The sequence below is a fragment of the Coturnix japonica genome, chromosome 17 (genome assembly GCF_001577835.2).
Source record: "Coturnix japonica isolate 7356 chromosome 17, Coturnix japonica 2.1, whole genome shotgun sequence".
NCBI lineage: Eukaryota > Metazoa > Chordata > Aves > Galliformes > Phasianidae > Coturnix > Coturnix japonica.
Genome location: NC_029532.1, coordinates 2,575 through 16,098, shown reverse-complemented (window position 1 = coordinate 16,098; position 13,524 = coordinate 2,575). Strand labels below are relative to the sequence as shown.

At 50.4% G+C, this 13,524-nt stretch overlaps 1 protein-coding gene and 1 long non-coding RNA gene across 5 annotated transcripts; one reads left to right on the top strand and one right to left on the bottom strand.

Moving 5' to 3' along the window:
* Positions 1 to 52: 52 nt before the first annotated feature.
* On the bottom strand, positions 53 to 5,425 carry PRF1 (perforin 1). 2 transcript variants are annotated; one of them, XM_015878708.2, is made up of 4 exons: positions 5,185 to 5,425; positions 3,681 to 3,784; positions 2,760 to 3,301; positions 53 to 1,613 (listed from the first exon to the last, which is right to left on the bottom strand). In XM_015878708.2, the coding sequence occupies exons 3-4, from the start codon at positions 3,290 to 3,292 to the stop codon at positions 233 to 235; spliced, it is 1,914 nt and encodes a 637-aa protein (XP_015734194.1). In that variant the 5' UTR covers positions 3,293 to 3,301; positions 3,681 to 3,784; positions 5,185 to 5,425; the 3' UTR covers positions 53 to 232. The 2 variants fall into 2 exon arrangements, with proteins under 2 accessions (XP_015734194.1, XP_015734195.1); XM_015878709.2 differs by having other exon boundaries at positions 5,216 to 5,425.
* A 2,917-nt stretch (positions 5,426 to 8,342) lies between these two features.
* On the top strand, positions 8,343 to 13,309 carry LOC107321684. Of its 3 annotated transcripts, none has more exons than XR_001558618.2 (3): positions 8,343 to 8,578; positions 8,939 to 9,843; positions 12,785 to 13,309. It is a non-coding gene; the product is annotated as an uncharacterized LOC107321684 (long non-coding RNA). The 3 variants fall into 3 exon arrangements; XR_004309148.1 differs by having other exon boundaries at positions 8,348 to 8,571; positions 8,939 to 9,773; XR_001558619.2 differs by having other exon boundaries at positions 8,348 to 8,578; positions 8,939 to 9,773.
* Positions 13,310 to 13,524: the final 215 nt, after the last annotated feature.

Genomic DNA, 13,524 nt, shown 5'->3' with positions numbered 1-13,524 from the left:
CCCCATGGAGACCCATAACATACCCCAAGAAACCAGACCAAGTCAGAGGGGATAATGCTGCAGCAAAAAGCATTTAATCCTGCCTGTAGCTGTGGAGATGAGGGAAATGTATAAGTCCAATGGATCACACTATAATGGAGGGGGGGGACACCAGAACTTGCGGGGCAGGAGCTGGGGCAGGAGGACCAAAGGCCTCCATGTGTGACTCCACCATCAAGATGAAGGGTGGATGTTATGGGGATGGAGGAGCTGCCCCATAGTGTGGAAATGGAATCTGTGGATCTGGATCCTTCTTGAGACCCACTGATAGATTCCAAGGGTTGAATGATGGATTTTGGAGTCCTGGTAATGGATTTTGGTGGTCCTCATCCTCAACCATTTTCCAATTGTCCTCAGAAACCCCCGATGCCTCCCAAAAATTCTCCCCCTCACTCTCTTCATCATCCTCCTCCTCTCCCTCCTTAGGCTGTGGCCATGCCACAGGACCACCAACTCCAGACTTCGGTGGCCACTGTGACAACCTATAGAGCCCCCCCTGACTTTTTGGGGGCTGTGGAATGTACTCTGAACATTGAGAACCCCCCAGACTTGGCCCACACATTGCACTGTAGCTGAACTTCAGGTGACCACCTCCCGGAAAACACACAACATTGTGTTGCTGTCTGCCTGTGGCCTGCACCGGTAATTCGCACACTCCTAAGCGGTCGTCATCCCACCCGTTATCCTGATCCCACACCTCCACCTTCATCTTTTGGTGCGGGTGTAGTATCACCCACCCCAAATCAAACTGTGCGCCCCACTTGGGCTTATTGTTGTTCCACACTGTTGCTGTCTGTACACGGTGACCATTGAAGTACAACAGCACATATGCATCAGTTGCAGTGAAAGTGTCACCGTGCCACCCGCTGCCCTCCAACACTGTCACTGTCACATGTGCCATCCCGCGGTGTTTGGAGCAGCAGTCGGCATTGACCACATTGTTAGCTGCACACCCGCACTGACACAACCCGATCGTACCACGACCAGCACACTGCTGGCTGCAGTTTGCCCTCAGTGCTCGCCATGCGATGTAGTGACCAATGGCCGCCTTCAGTGCTGCCTGGCGCGGATCCTGGCGGGGCAGCAAGGTGTGCAGGGGCCTGACGCTGGAGGCGACCAACCCAGGCAGGCGTTGCAGGGAGCTCAACCACGTGGCATAGTTCTCCGGTGCACCGTAGAGGAGGTCGCCGTGTTGCTCACCACCTTCCACCTCCACCATCCGTTCATTGAAGAGCTGATTGAAGGCACTGTGGGCACTATTGTTGGATCTGGCTTTGCGACACGCGCTGGACATGGCACTGAGCTTGACTGACTTCATGTTGGCAGTCATTTCTGCACGCAAACAATCGGCCACTTCTTGGGTGCCGGCGCCCATCATGGCAGCGCGGCACAAACGGATGGCGGTGATGGAGCGGAGGAGGCCACCCAGCTGGGCTGAGTGGATGTAGTGGGTGCCATACGCAGCCAAAAGGTCAGCATAATCTGGGGCAGTGGTGGGGGTGAAGTGGGGTGGGAGGGATCGAACAGCACGGAGGAAGTGGGGTGATGGTCTGGGTTTGTGTGAAGCTGAGATCCTGTTGGGGGGGGGAAGAGAGAGAAAGTCGTTGGGGCTCTCCAGAGCCTTTGGGGTTAGAGGGGATTTACAGGGAAGTTATGGGGTAATTGAAGTGTCTATGGGGTAATTGGTAAGGTCTGTGGCCTCTATAGTGTCTATGGGGGTGATTGAGGGGTCTATGGGGTGTTGGAGGAAAGCCGTGGGGTGACTGGAGGGGTCTATGGGGGATTTTATGGAGCCTGTGGAGTGACTATGGGGTGCTGGAGGAGGGTCTACGAAGAGCCTATGGGGTGTTTGAGCCATGTGTGGGGTGACTGGGATCTATGGAGTGTCTATGGAGGTCATTCCTGCACCGCAAAAATCAGCCACTTCTTGGGTGTCAGTGCAGTGAAGCAAAGTGGATGGTGATGATGAAATGTAAGACACTCTGTAGATGGGGTAATTGAAGGGGTCTGTGGGGGAGTTCTATAGGATTCTCTGGGATATCCCTGGAGTGTCTATGGGGCAGTCTGAGAGTCTCTGGGGAGGCTACCAGGGTGATTTGAGGGGGGCTGTGTGTCTGTGGGGTGTCTATAAAGTATCAGTGGGGGGGTATGGGCTGCGTATGTGATGATGACAAGAGTCTATGGGGTGATTGGAAGAATTGGAAGAGGGGGTCTTGGGGTGCTGGAGGGGTCTGAGATGATTGTGTGGAATGTGGGATTTTTTAGGGGAATTTGGGGTGCTGTGGGGGTGTTGGAGGGGTGTGTGGGGGTCTGTGAGGTGGAGGTAGAGGGACAGAGATAGAGAAGGAGGAGAGATGGAGAACATGGAGGAGGGGGAAGAGAGGGAAATGATGAGGGTGATGATGGAGAAGGGGAAAAGACAGAGAACAAGAAAGACTAGGGGAAGATGGAGGAGAGGGAACAATGGTGGAGGTGATGGAGAAGGAGGAAGACATGGAGGATGAGGAGATGGAGGAAAGGAGAAAGAAGAGAGATGGAGGAGAAAGAAGGACAAGGGGGAGAGAAATGGAGGAGAAATGGAAGACAAGGAGCATGGGGAGGACATGGTGAAGAGAGAGGAGAAGGAGGAGAACTGGATGAGAAATGGGAGTGCTAGGGAAGATGGAGGAGGAGAGGAGATAGAGAAGCAAGGAGAAGGGATCAGGGAGCTGGATACCTACCAGTAATGCACGCAGCGCATCTCAGTGCTGGAGAATGAGTAGTGGTCCTCCTGCTCCTTCTGCATCCCGAACTCTGCCACCCGTGAGTGGGACCCAGCCATGGCCAGGGTGACCCCCACCCCCGGGCTGAGGGCTGCCCCCAGCCCCACTTTCCAATTTTGTGCTATCTTCTCTGTCTGAGCCACCAGATCCCTCATGGACTGGCTGCCAGTGGCCAGCAAGGACCTCTGCTGGCACTTACTCCCTGCTCGCCACTTGCTGATGCCATTGTAGAGGAGAAGGGACCGTCCTTTATGGAGACGGTCCACGCAGACAGTGCAGTGCCTGCTGCGGGGTTTGGTGATGGCCAACACTTGGCCCTCAGTGAGGGACATGGTGGTGACATCCAGACCTGAACCCAGAATGTCGGTGCCAGGGACGGGGGGAACGTGGCAGGATTTGCCAACGGCACGGTGGCAATGGGGGAAGATGGTGGGGAGATGGTTGAAGAGGAGGAGGGTGGAGAAGGCAAGACAGTGGGGGGTGGTCTTCATGGTGATCAGCTGCAGGGGAATGAAAATGCAGTGAGGTCATGGGGGTGTGGGCATGGAGAGAGTGGGGGAGGTGGAGGAGGTGAGGATACAGGGATATGGGAACACAGGGACGTGGGAATATGGAGATAGGGAGATGGGAACATAGGGACACTGACATGGAGATGTGGACATGGGTACACAGGAACACGGGGACGTAGGGACATAGTGACAAAGGGTTGTAGGCAAATGGGCACGTGGAGATGTGGGGACACAGGGACATGGGACAAGAGGATATAGGGATATAGGGACATGGGGACATGGGGACATGGGGACAGGGGGATATAGGGACACAGGAACATAAGTATATGGGGACAAGGGGACATAGGAACATGGGGATGCTGGCACTCACCTGTCCTCTCCGCTGTGTCTCCAGCTGTGGGGCGTGTTCCAACACCTCCTACTCCCTTCACATGTCTCCGCTCCACAAGTTGGGGGTGATACTTCCTGTCCCCTCTAAAAAAAATTATATGTGAGGTTCCCAGCAGCTATGAGTCACCCTGAGGGGGAGTGACATACACATCACCTCCTAGCCATGGTGATACAGGATGTGGGTCACAGCATGGGGGGTGACAACGGGGCTGGTGCAAAGTGCATTTTTGGAGGGGGACAATAGGGACACTGTATGCAGTGGGGACGATAGAGACACTGGAAGCATTGGGGATAGTGGAGGACATGGGGATAATGGGGACCCTGGGGACAACAGGGGCACTGGAGATTCTGAGGACATGAGTGACAAAGTTGGGGGCCGGCAACAGTTGCAAATGAAAGAACTGATGACAAATCGCTTGATAACCAAACGGATCCAGAGGATATTTGCAAGTCTTGGGTGAACTGGACAGAACCCAGCGCGGTGAGGCCAGATGTGGAAGCTGTTACTGCTCTTTGGTGTAAGTTGCTCAGCTGTTTTGTGTTGCTCATTCCAAATTTCATTCATTCAAATTACATCATTCCAATCATTCCAAACCATCCTTGGCTTCACTGCATGAATCTGTCCAATCGATACCAGCTTTGTTCATCATCTCAGATGAAAAAGAAAAAAAAAGGCGTGACAACATCGATGCGATGATGATTTCTTTATGCACAGAACGGGCGGTCCCGCACCCGGAGCGGTTCGTTCCGCAGACGCTGCTGCCACCGAGCGGCCAAACGGAGAAACGCAGCCGAGAAGCGAGACTGACGCATGCGCATTGCTATGCAGAGAGAAGCGCATGCGCAAAGCCACGCAACAAAGAGCGCATGCGTAACGTCGCTCGGGAAAAAGCGCACGCGCGTTGATGTGCCGGGCCCGGAAAGACGGTACGTGAGCCAGATCGCGGACAGCAATGCGCATGCGCAGGTTCCGGAACGACATTACGCCATTCGCATGTTCCGATCTGAAATATGAAAGCACCAGGTCGGGAACGGCACCGCGCATGCGCCAATTAATGCACATCAGTGCGAATGTGCCAGGACAGCGATGAGAAAAAAAGAGTGCCCGCAACCGCACCAAGTCCAGAACAGTAGTACGCATGCGCCATACTCCGCACATCAATGCGCATGAGAAAGATACGCAACAACAATACGCATGCGCCAGAACTGGCGCATGCGTACTGGCGTCCTAAAACTGGCGCGTGCGTACTGGCGATATAAAACTGGCGCATGCGCACTACTGTGCTAAAACTGGCGCATGCGTACTGGCGACCTAAAACTGGCGCATGCGCACTGGCGACCTAAAACTGGCGCATGCGTACTGGCGTCCTAAAACTGGCGCGTGCGCACTGGCGACCTAAAACTGGCGCATATCTCCTAACATCACCCCCAACAGCACCCTATTGTCACCCCCCAAAAAAAACCCGGATTTGGCCCCAAAATACCTGGATTTGGCCCCAAAATGAAGCTGCGTACCCTTATAGCCTCACTGTGGGGCTCTATGGGGCTCAGTGAGTCTCTATGGAGCGCCGGGTCCCTCTGGCTCCTCCCCATCTCCTTGTGACTCCCGTTGTAAATAAGCAGCCGGTTCCGGTTCCAACCGGGACCCCCGAACCCCCCGCAGCACCATGGCAAAAACACCGGAAACGGACAGCCGGAAACCGAGCTGCACCCCCCACAGCCGGAACCGGAAATAAGAAGGCGGTCTCAGAGATATCCCACAATCCCCTCCGCCGGAAGCGACGCCATTGCTCGCGAACAAAATGGCGCCCACCAAATGAGGCATTATATCCCACAATGCACCATGCCAAAAGTGACGCGACTGCGCATGATCAAAATGGCGACCGCTACGTGCCCCGTTATATCCCACAATGCAACATGCCGGAAGTGACGCGTTGCGCATGATCAAAATGGCGACCTCCAGATGCCTCGTTATATCCCACAATGCACCATACCGGAAGCGACGCTACTGCGCATGATCAAAATGGCGACCTCCAGATGCCTCCTTATTCCGCGTTATAGTCCCCATGCACCATACTGTAAGCGACGCTAAACTGCGCATCGATCAAATGGCGACCTCACAGATGCCTCGTTTATGCCGGCGTTATATCCACAATGCACCCATACCGGAACGACGCTACTTGCGCATGATCAAAAAAGGCGACCTCCAGATGCCCGTTATGCACGCTTATATCCCACAATGCACAATTACGAAGCCACACTACGTTGCCATGATCACAAATGGCGACCTCCAATCCTCGTTGTCGCGTTAAATCATCCACCAATGCACCATAACCGAACGACGCTACTGCGCATATCAAATGGCCGACCTCAGATGCTCGTTATGCCGTTATATCTCCACAATAGCACCAATACCAGGAAGCCCACACAACGCGCATGATCAAAATGGCGACCTCCAGATGCCTCGTTATGGCCACGTTATATCCCACAAGCACCATACCGGAACCGACTCTACTGCGCATTTACAAATGGCGATCTCACAGAGCCTCGCTTAGCCCCGCGTTATATCACAATGCACCAATACCGGCAAGCGAACGCCTGCCATGATCAAAATGGCGACCTCCGCAGAATGCTCGGTATGCGCGTTATGCCGCGTTATATCCTCACAATCCACCTTGCCGGAAGTGACGCTAAATTCCTCAGTATGAAAATGGCGCCCGCGACGTTCCGGACACTGGGGACTTTATGGGGCACTGTGGGGCTTATGGGGCTTCTATGGGGCACGTGGCTTCTATCGGGCACTGTGGGGCTCTATGGGGCTTACTATGGGACTCTCGTAGCGGATTCTATGGGGCTGCAGGTGGTCTCTATGTTGGCTGTGTGCTTGTGTGGGGCCTCCCAACTGTCCACCACCATCATTCCCTTCACACCACCAATCATGCCCCCCACATTACCCCCATCACCTCACAACACCCAATCAGCTACCATTATCAACCATCACCCCCATTACCCCATCCCCCCATTATCACCATCACCCATGTCCCCCACCATTGCCCCCCACTGTCCCCCCCACTGGATACCTCTCCCCCAATTATCACGTTGTCCACCACCATGCACTGACCTGTCACACATCCACCTCCCCCACGTCACCCCTCTGCCTCCTTCAAATCACCTACTCCCTTTTGATGTCACGTTTTTTTTTGTGTTGTTTTTTTTTTTTTTTTTTTCTCCATCTTGATCCCTAACATCACTCACAACATCCCTTCATCAGCACTACCCCCATACAGTAACGCAAGCACCTTCATGCCTGCTCATCAGCGTGTCACCTCCTGATGTTATCCCCCAATTCACTCTCTCGCAGCATTCCCATAAACAGGGAGTCGGATCCTCCAGTCGCAGTTACTGTTACGCCTCGCATCCCAATATCTACCCCTATAAGGAGCAGTATCCTCTTCGCAGCTAGTGTACTGTAGTCTTGATCCCAATTATCACCCCATCACCCATAAGTAGCTAGAGTCCTCCAGATGTAAGTGTTAATTCTGATCCCGATGATAATCACTCCCCTTTAGCACATCTTATTTTTTTCTTCCGTTCTATACCCCCGCTTTTCTTGGTTTCCTCCACTCTAACCCAGCTTTTCTTTGTTTTCCTCCGCTCTAACCGCGCTTTTCTTCGTTTTCTTCCTCTCTAACTTCTTTTTCTTGGTTTTCCTCCGCTCTAACCCCGCTTTTCTTGGTTTTTCTCCACTCTAACCATGCTTTTCTCGGATTTCTGCTGCTCTAACCACGCTTTTCTTGGTTTTCTTCCGCTCTAACCCTTCTTTTCTTGGTTTTCCTCTGCTCTAACCCCGCTTTTCTTGGTTTTCCTCCGCTCTAACCCAGCTTTTCTTGGTTTTTCTCCACTCTAACCATGCTTTTCTTGGATTTCCGCTGCTCTAACTTGGCTTTTTTTGGTTTTCCTCCGCTCTAACCCCGCTTTTCTTGGTTTTCATCCGCTATATCCACGTTTTTCTTGGTTTTCTTCCACACTACAACTGCTTTTCTTGGTTTTCTTCCGCAATATCCCATCTTTTCTTGGTTTTCTTTTGCTCTATCCCGTGTTTTCCTTGTTTTCCTCTGTTCTAACCCCGCTTTTCTTGGTTTTCCTTTGCTCTAACCCTGCTTTACTTGGTTTTCCTCCGCTCTAACCCGTCTTTTCTTGGTTTTATTCTGCTATATATTGTTTTTCTTGGATTTCTGCTGCTCTAACCGCGCTTTTCTTTGTTTTCTTCCTCTCTAACTTCTTTTTATTGGTTTTCTTGGTCCAAGGCAGCAACAGAGCAGAAGAGCTTCTTCATGTGGGTAGATGTGACTGCAGCAAGGAGCTCCAGCAAATAAGTGCTGGCCCCCGGTGCCAGACCTTATATGAGCACCAGGAGGGGGCGGAGCCAGCCCTTCAGCCAATCGGATGTGTTGCCTGCACTTGGGCTGTACTGCTGTGTCTCCGCCCCATCATGGCTTCCAACCATGACTAAGCATTTCTATTATATCACCTTAATTTGTGATAGAAAAATAAGCACCTGTTACTGTTTTGTTTTTGTCTTTGTTCTTGAATGGGGATGTTATGTAACATCCTGATTGGGCACCTGCTGAGGGGAGGGGCCCACCCCATGGGCACAGGTGGGGGCCGTTGAGGGGTGGATTGTGATTGGTTGGAGCCTGGCTCCTCCCCTCCTTGATTGGTATTTAAGGGCTGGGAAGGGCAGGGGGCAGCATCAGTTCCAGCTCGGTGCTCCTATGGGAGCATTGAGGGAGAGGATTCTCCTTCCTGCTGCTTTCGAGCTCTGGATGCCATATGGGATGCGACTCTGCTTGGAGATCCTTTCCTTTGGGGTCAATGGTGAGTCTTTGGCTTTGCAATGGGGTAAGGAATTTCTTCTTTATTACTGGACTGATGTCTTCTCCTTTTGATTGCTCCTAACAGCACTTATGGATGGGGGTGAGAAGGAGCTGTATCTAGAGCCTCCTTCCTTTGGATGGAGGGCTCAGCCTTCACAATGGGGTGATCAATCCCTTCTTTATTGCAGGGTTTGGGGGTGGAATGAGTCACTTTGGGATGCTCCATCCCTAGAGGTGTTTGAGGTTGTGGGACCTTGTTGCAGTGGTTGGGTGATGTCCCCATAGCAGGAGGGTTGAATGGAGATGGTTGTGATGGTCTTCAGTGCTGATCATCATTTGATTCTATGCTCATATATTGCAGAGTATCAGCCCCAGTGCTGGCTGCTATGGGACGTTGTTCATCATTATCTCCATCTGGATACGGAGCCATTGGCTGCTGCTCTCTGGACTCGGTTCTACAGCCAGTTCTTCATCCATCTCATCATCTTCCCATCCAGTTGGTGTCTTCATCACTTGGACATGAGGACACTGTGGGGTCCTGCATCAGAGGCCTTGTTGAAGTCTAAGTAGATGATATCAGCAGCTCTTCCTTCGTCTACTGATGTATCAGTGCCATCATAGAAGTCTATGAGGTCGGTCAATGAGGATTTGCCCTTGGTGAGGCCGTGTTGGTTCTCCATCATCACCTCCTGCCTTCCATGAGCCCTGGGTTCTTCTATGAGATCTCCATCATCACCTCCTGCCTTCTGTGAGCCCTGGGTCCTTCTATGAGGATCTCCATCATCACCTCCTGCCTTCTGTGAGCCCTGGGTCCTTCTATGAGGATCTCCATCATCACCTCCTGCCTTCCATGAGCCCTGGGTCCTTCTATGAGGATCTGCTTTGTGGTCATTCCCAGCACAGCAGTGGGACCGACGGCTCAGCCGTTCCTGGGCTCATCCCTTCTACCTTCCTACAAAGGAGCGCCATGTTGGCCGTGTTTCTGCTCACCGGACTGCACCCCATTGTCACCACTTCTCAGTCTGCGATGCATCTCATCTGGACTCATAGACTGTTTGATTTCAGGACCTTGGTTGGTCTTGCACTGGGTTGTTGACCTTATAAGGTCCAATGGGGTCTTATGTGGGGCCCTATTGGTTCCAATGGGGTCTCATGGGGCCCTATTGGTTCCAACATCCCTCCCTACCAAACCCAAGGTGAGTGCTGTGTCTATGAGCTGCCCTGCAGATGTGGGCAGTGCCTTCATTGCTGTGTTGTGTCCAACAGGTTCCAGCAGAGCAAGGACACAATTGCTTTTACCTGATTTCCTACTGAAATATGGAAGGTAATGTTTCCATATTATAATGGTAATCAGTCTGCCTCCCATCCATTCTGCATTCTCATTCCTCTGTTTTCTTCTGCTGTTTCTCCAGGCATTTCCTCAAGTGTTTCCTCTGTTTTCTCACTATCATCACGTTCTGTCATTCTATGGGCCTTGTTGTTCATTTGGTGCTTCATTCCCTTCAGCCTTTCATTCCATGTTGGAGTTCCAAGCAGTTTCCTCTGCTGCCTTGCCCTCCATCTTGATGTCTTGTAGTGCCCGTTTATACGCCTTGTCCGCCATTCTTGATCGTTTCTTGTAGTGCCTTTTTGGCCTTGCCCCCCATCTTGAATGTTTCTTGTAGTGCCCTTTTTGGCCTTGCCGCCCCATCTTGAATGTTATCGTTTTAGTAGTGCCGTTGGGCCTTGGCCCCTCTTTTCGATGTTATCTTGTAGTGCCTTTTGGCCTTGCCCCCCATCTATTGACTGTTTCTTGTTGTGCCCTTTTGGGGCCTTGCCCTCCATCTTGATGTTCCTTGCAGTGTTCTTCTGGGCCTTGTCCCTAATCTTGATGTCTGCCATTGATGTTCCCTTGGGCCTTGCCCTCCATCTTGATGTTTTACATGGTCTTTTTTGGCCCTTGCCCTCCATCTTGATGTTTCAGCAGTGCTGTTTTGGGCCTTGCCCTCTGTTTTGCAGTTCCATGCAGTGTTCTTTTAGGCCTTGCCCTACATCTTGATGTTGTATGTGCCCTTTTGGGCCTTGTTCTCCATCTTGATGTTCCTTTAATGCCCTTTTGGGCCTTGTTCTCCATCTTGATGTTCCCTGCCATGTTCTCTTGGGCCGTGCCCTCCTTTTTGTTGTTCCTGCAGTGTTCTTTTGCTGTTTCCATTTGGCCTCCTACTCTGCCTTCCCTTTGCCCTCTGTTCTTGGTGTTTCATACCACTCTCCTTGCTGTTGCTTTCCCTTGTGCTTTCCCTTGGCTGTTCTCTTACTGTTGCCCTTGCCTTACTGTTGGTGTTTGCTTTGCTTTTCTTTTGTTGGGGCTTTCTGTGCTTGTTCTGCTGCCTTTGGCTCTATGGGGTTTGCTGGGAGGCAGCATTCATGGTAATCTTGACCTTAAGGGAACTTTATGGGATAATTGCAGGAACTTTATGGCCTTAATGGGAAATTTAGTGATAATTGCAGTTTTCTGTAGAGTATCTGTAAATCTAACCCTTTGTTTTTAAGTAACCTTCATTCTAATCATAGTGCAAAATACCATTTTAAAGTAACTGCACCTTTAACCTTAGAAATAGCATTACTTCTATTTCTAATAGTATTTATTCTATCCCTAATAGCATGGATTCTATCCTACTGATGAGAGCAGCGAGGAACAGAAACCTGCATTGCCTGGAATGCTCCAGAACCAGCTTTGCTGATGGTAACTCTCAGCCCAGCAGGTAAGGGCAGCACACACAATTGCTTTTTACCTGTTCCATACTGAAATTGAAGGTAATGTTCCATTATTATAATGATAATATCTGCTCTCATCCTTCTGCATTCTCTTTTCCTCTGTTCTCTGCTGTTTCTCCAGCATTTCCTGCAGTGTTTCCTTTGTTCTCACTTTATGTTCTGTTCATTCTATGGGCCTTGTTGTTCATTTTGGTGCTCATTCCCTTCAGCCCTTTCATTCCATGTTGGAGTTCCAAGCAGTTTCCTCTGCTGCCTTGCCCTCCATCTTGATGTTTCTTGTAGTGCCCTTTTGGGCCTTGCCCCCCATCTTGATGTTTCTTGTAGTGCCCTTTTGGGCCTTGCCCCCCATCTTGATGTTTCTTGTAGTGCCCTTTTGGGCCTTGCCCTCCATCTTGGTGTTTTCTTTTGTAGTGCCCTTTTGGGCCTTGCCCCCCATCTTGATGTTTCTTGTAGTGCCCTTTTGGGCCTAGCCATCCATCTTGGTGTTTGCTGCAGTTTTCTCTTCAGCTTTGCCTCCATCTGATGTTCCTTGCAGTGTTCTTTTGGGCCTTGTCCTCATCTTGATGTTCTGCGTGATGTTCTCTTTGGCCTTGCCATCCATCTTGATGTTTTACGTGATCTTTTTTTGGCCCTTGCCCTCCATCTTGATGTTTCAGCAGTGCTGTTTGGGCCTTGCCCTCTGTTTTGCAGTTCCATGCAGCGTTCTTTTAGGCCTTGCCCTACATCTTGATGTTGTATGTGCCCTTTTGGGCCTTGCTCTCCATCTTGATGTTCCCTGCAGTGTTCTTTATGGCCTTGCTCTATTTTGCAGTTCCATGCAGCATTCTTTTGGGCCTTGCCCTCTGTTTCATTGTTCCCTTTGTTGTTCTCTTGGCTCTCCACGCTGTTTTCCCTTTGGCCTTTGTTCTTGGTGTTGCTTTTGCTTTGGCTTTTCCCTTGGCTTTCCTTATTGCTTTTGTCTTTGTCTTACCCTTGGCTGCTTGCTTTGCTTTTCTCTTGCAGTGTCTTTCTGTGGTTGTTCTGCTTGTCTTTGGGATTTGCTCGGAGGTTTTGTTTGTGTTGATCTTGATCTGCTCCCCTGACTTAATGCGGGCTGTAGTTATAAATACTGTAACCTGTAGTGTATTTGTTCATATAAGTCTTAACCCAATATTAAGATGTTTGCTATGGTAAATGTAGCTCTAAAAATTGATGCCCTGTGTTTTCTATGAAAGTTACTTCAATTATAATCCTAGTGTGGAATACAATTGTTAAACTTACTGCAAATTTAAACTTAAAAATAGCATTAATTATATCCCTCATAGCATTGATTATATCCCTCATAGCATTAATTATATCCTTCGTAGTATGAATTACATCCTACTGCTCCCTTCCATCACAGTTAGTGTAATGATCGCAGTGTGCTACCCTGCAGATGTGGGCAGTGCCTTCATTGCCTTTTTTTGTCCAACAGGTTCCAGCAGAGCACAGAGATGTGCGGCTCCTGATGAGAGCAGCGAGGAACAGAAACCTGCATTGCTTGGACCCAGCTTTGCTGATGGTAACTCTCAGCCCAGCAGGTAAGGGCAGCACATAGCAATTGGTTTTTACTTGTTATGTACTGAGATGCGAGGTTAGTGTTTTTGACTTCATTTTTGCACTCCGTGGTGTCCTATGGGCTGTCTGTGCTTGTCCTACTGTGTTGTCTTTGTGTTTGGTCTTTGCTGTTGCTCAGCTGTTTCTTGCAGTGTTTTTCTTGCCCTCCATTTTGACATTCTTTGAGGCATTCTCTTAGGCCTTGCCCTCCATTTTGGCATTCCTTGCGTCGTCCTCTTAGGCCTTGCCCTCCATTTTGGCATTCCTTGCGTCGTTCTCTTAGGCCTTGCCCTCCATTTTGGTGTATCTTGCATCATTCTTTTGGACTTTGCCGTCCATTTAGGCATCCATTGCATCATTCTTTTGGACTTTGCCGTCCATTTAGGCATCCATTGCATCATTCTTTTGGCAACATGCAGAGCACAACCAGTTCTAATCAGGCGCAGCATGGTTAGATATCAGGTACCATTTGAGAACATTTGGCCTATTGTCAAGCACAGAATGTTGCCCCTCAACGACACCACTTTTTGGCCTAGCATCACATTATGGGGCTCGCGATTTTCACAGGCTTTAAACACAGGGCAGCAAATTTTTTCTATTGCAGTCCATCACCCCTTA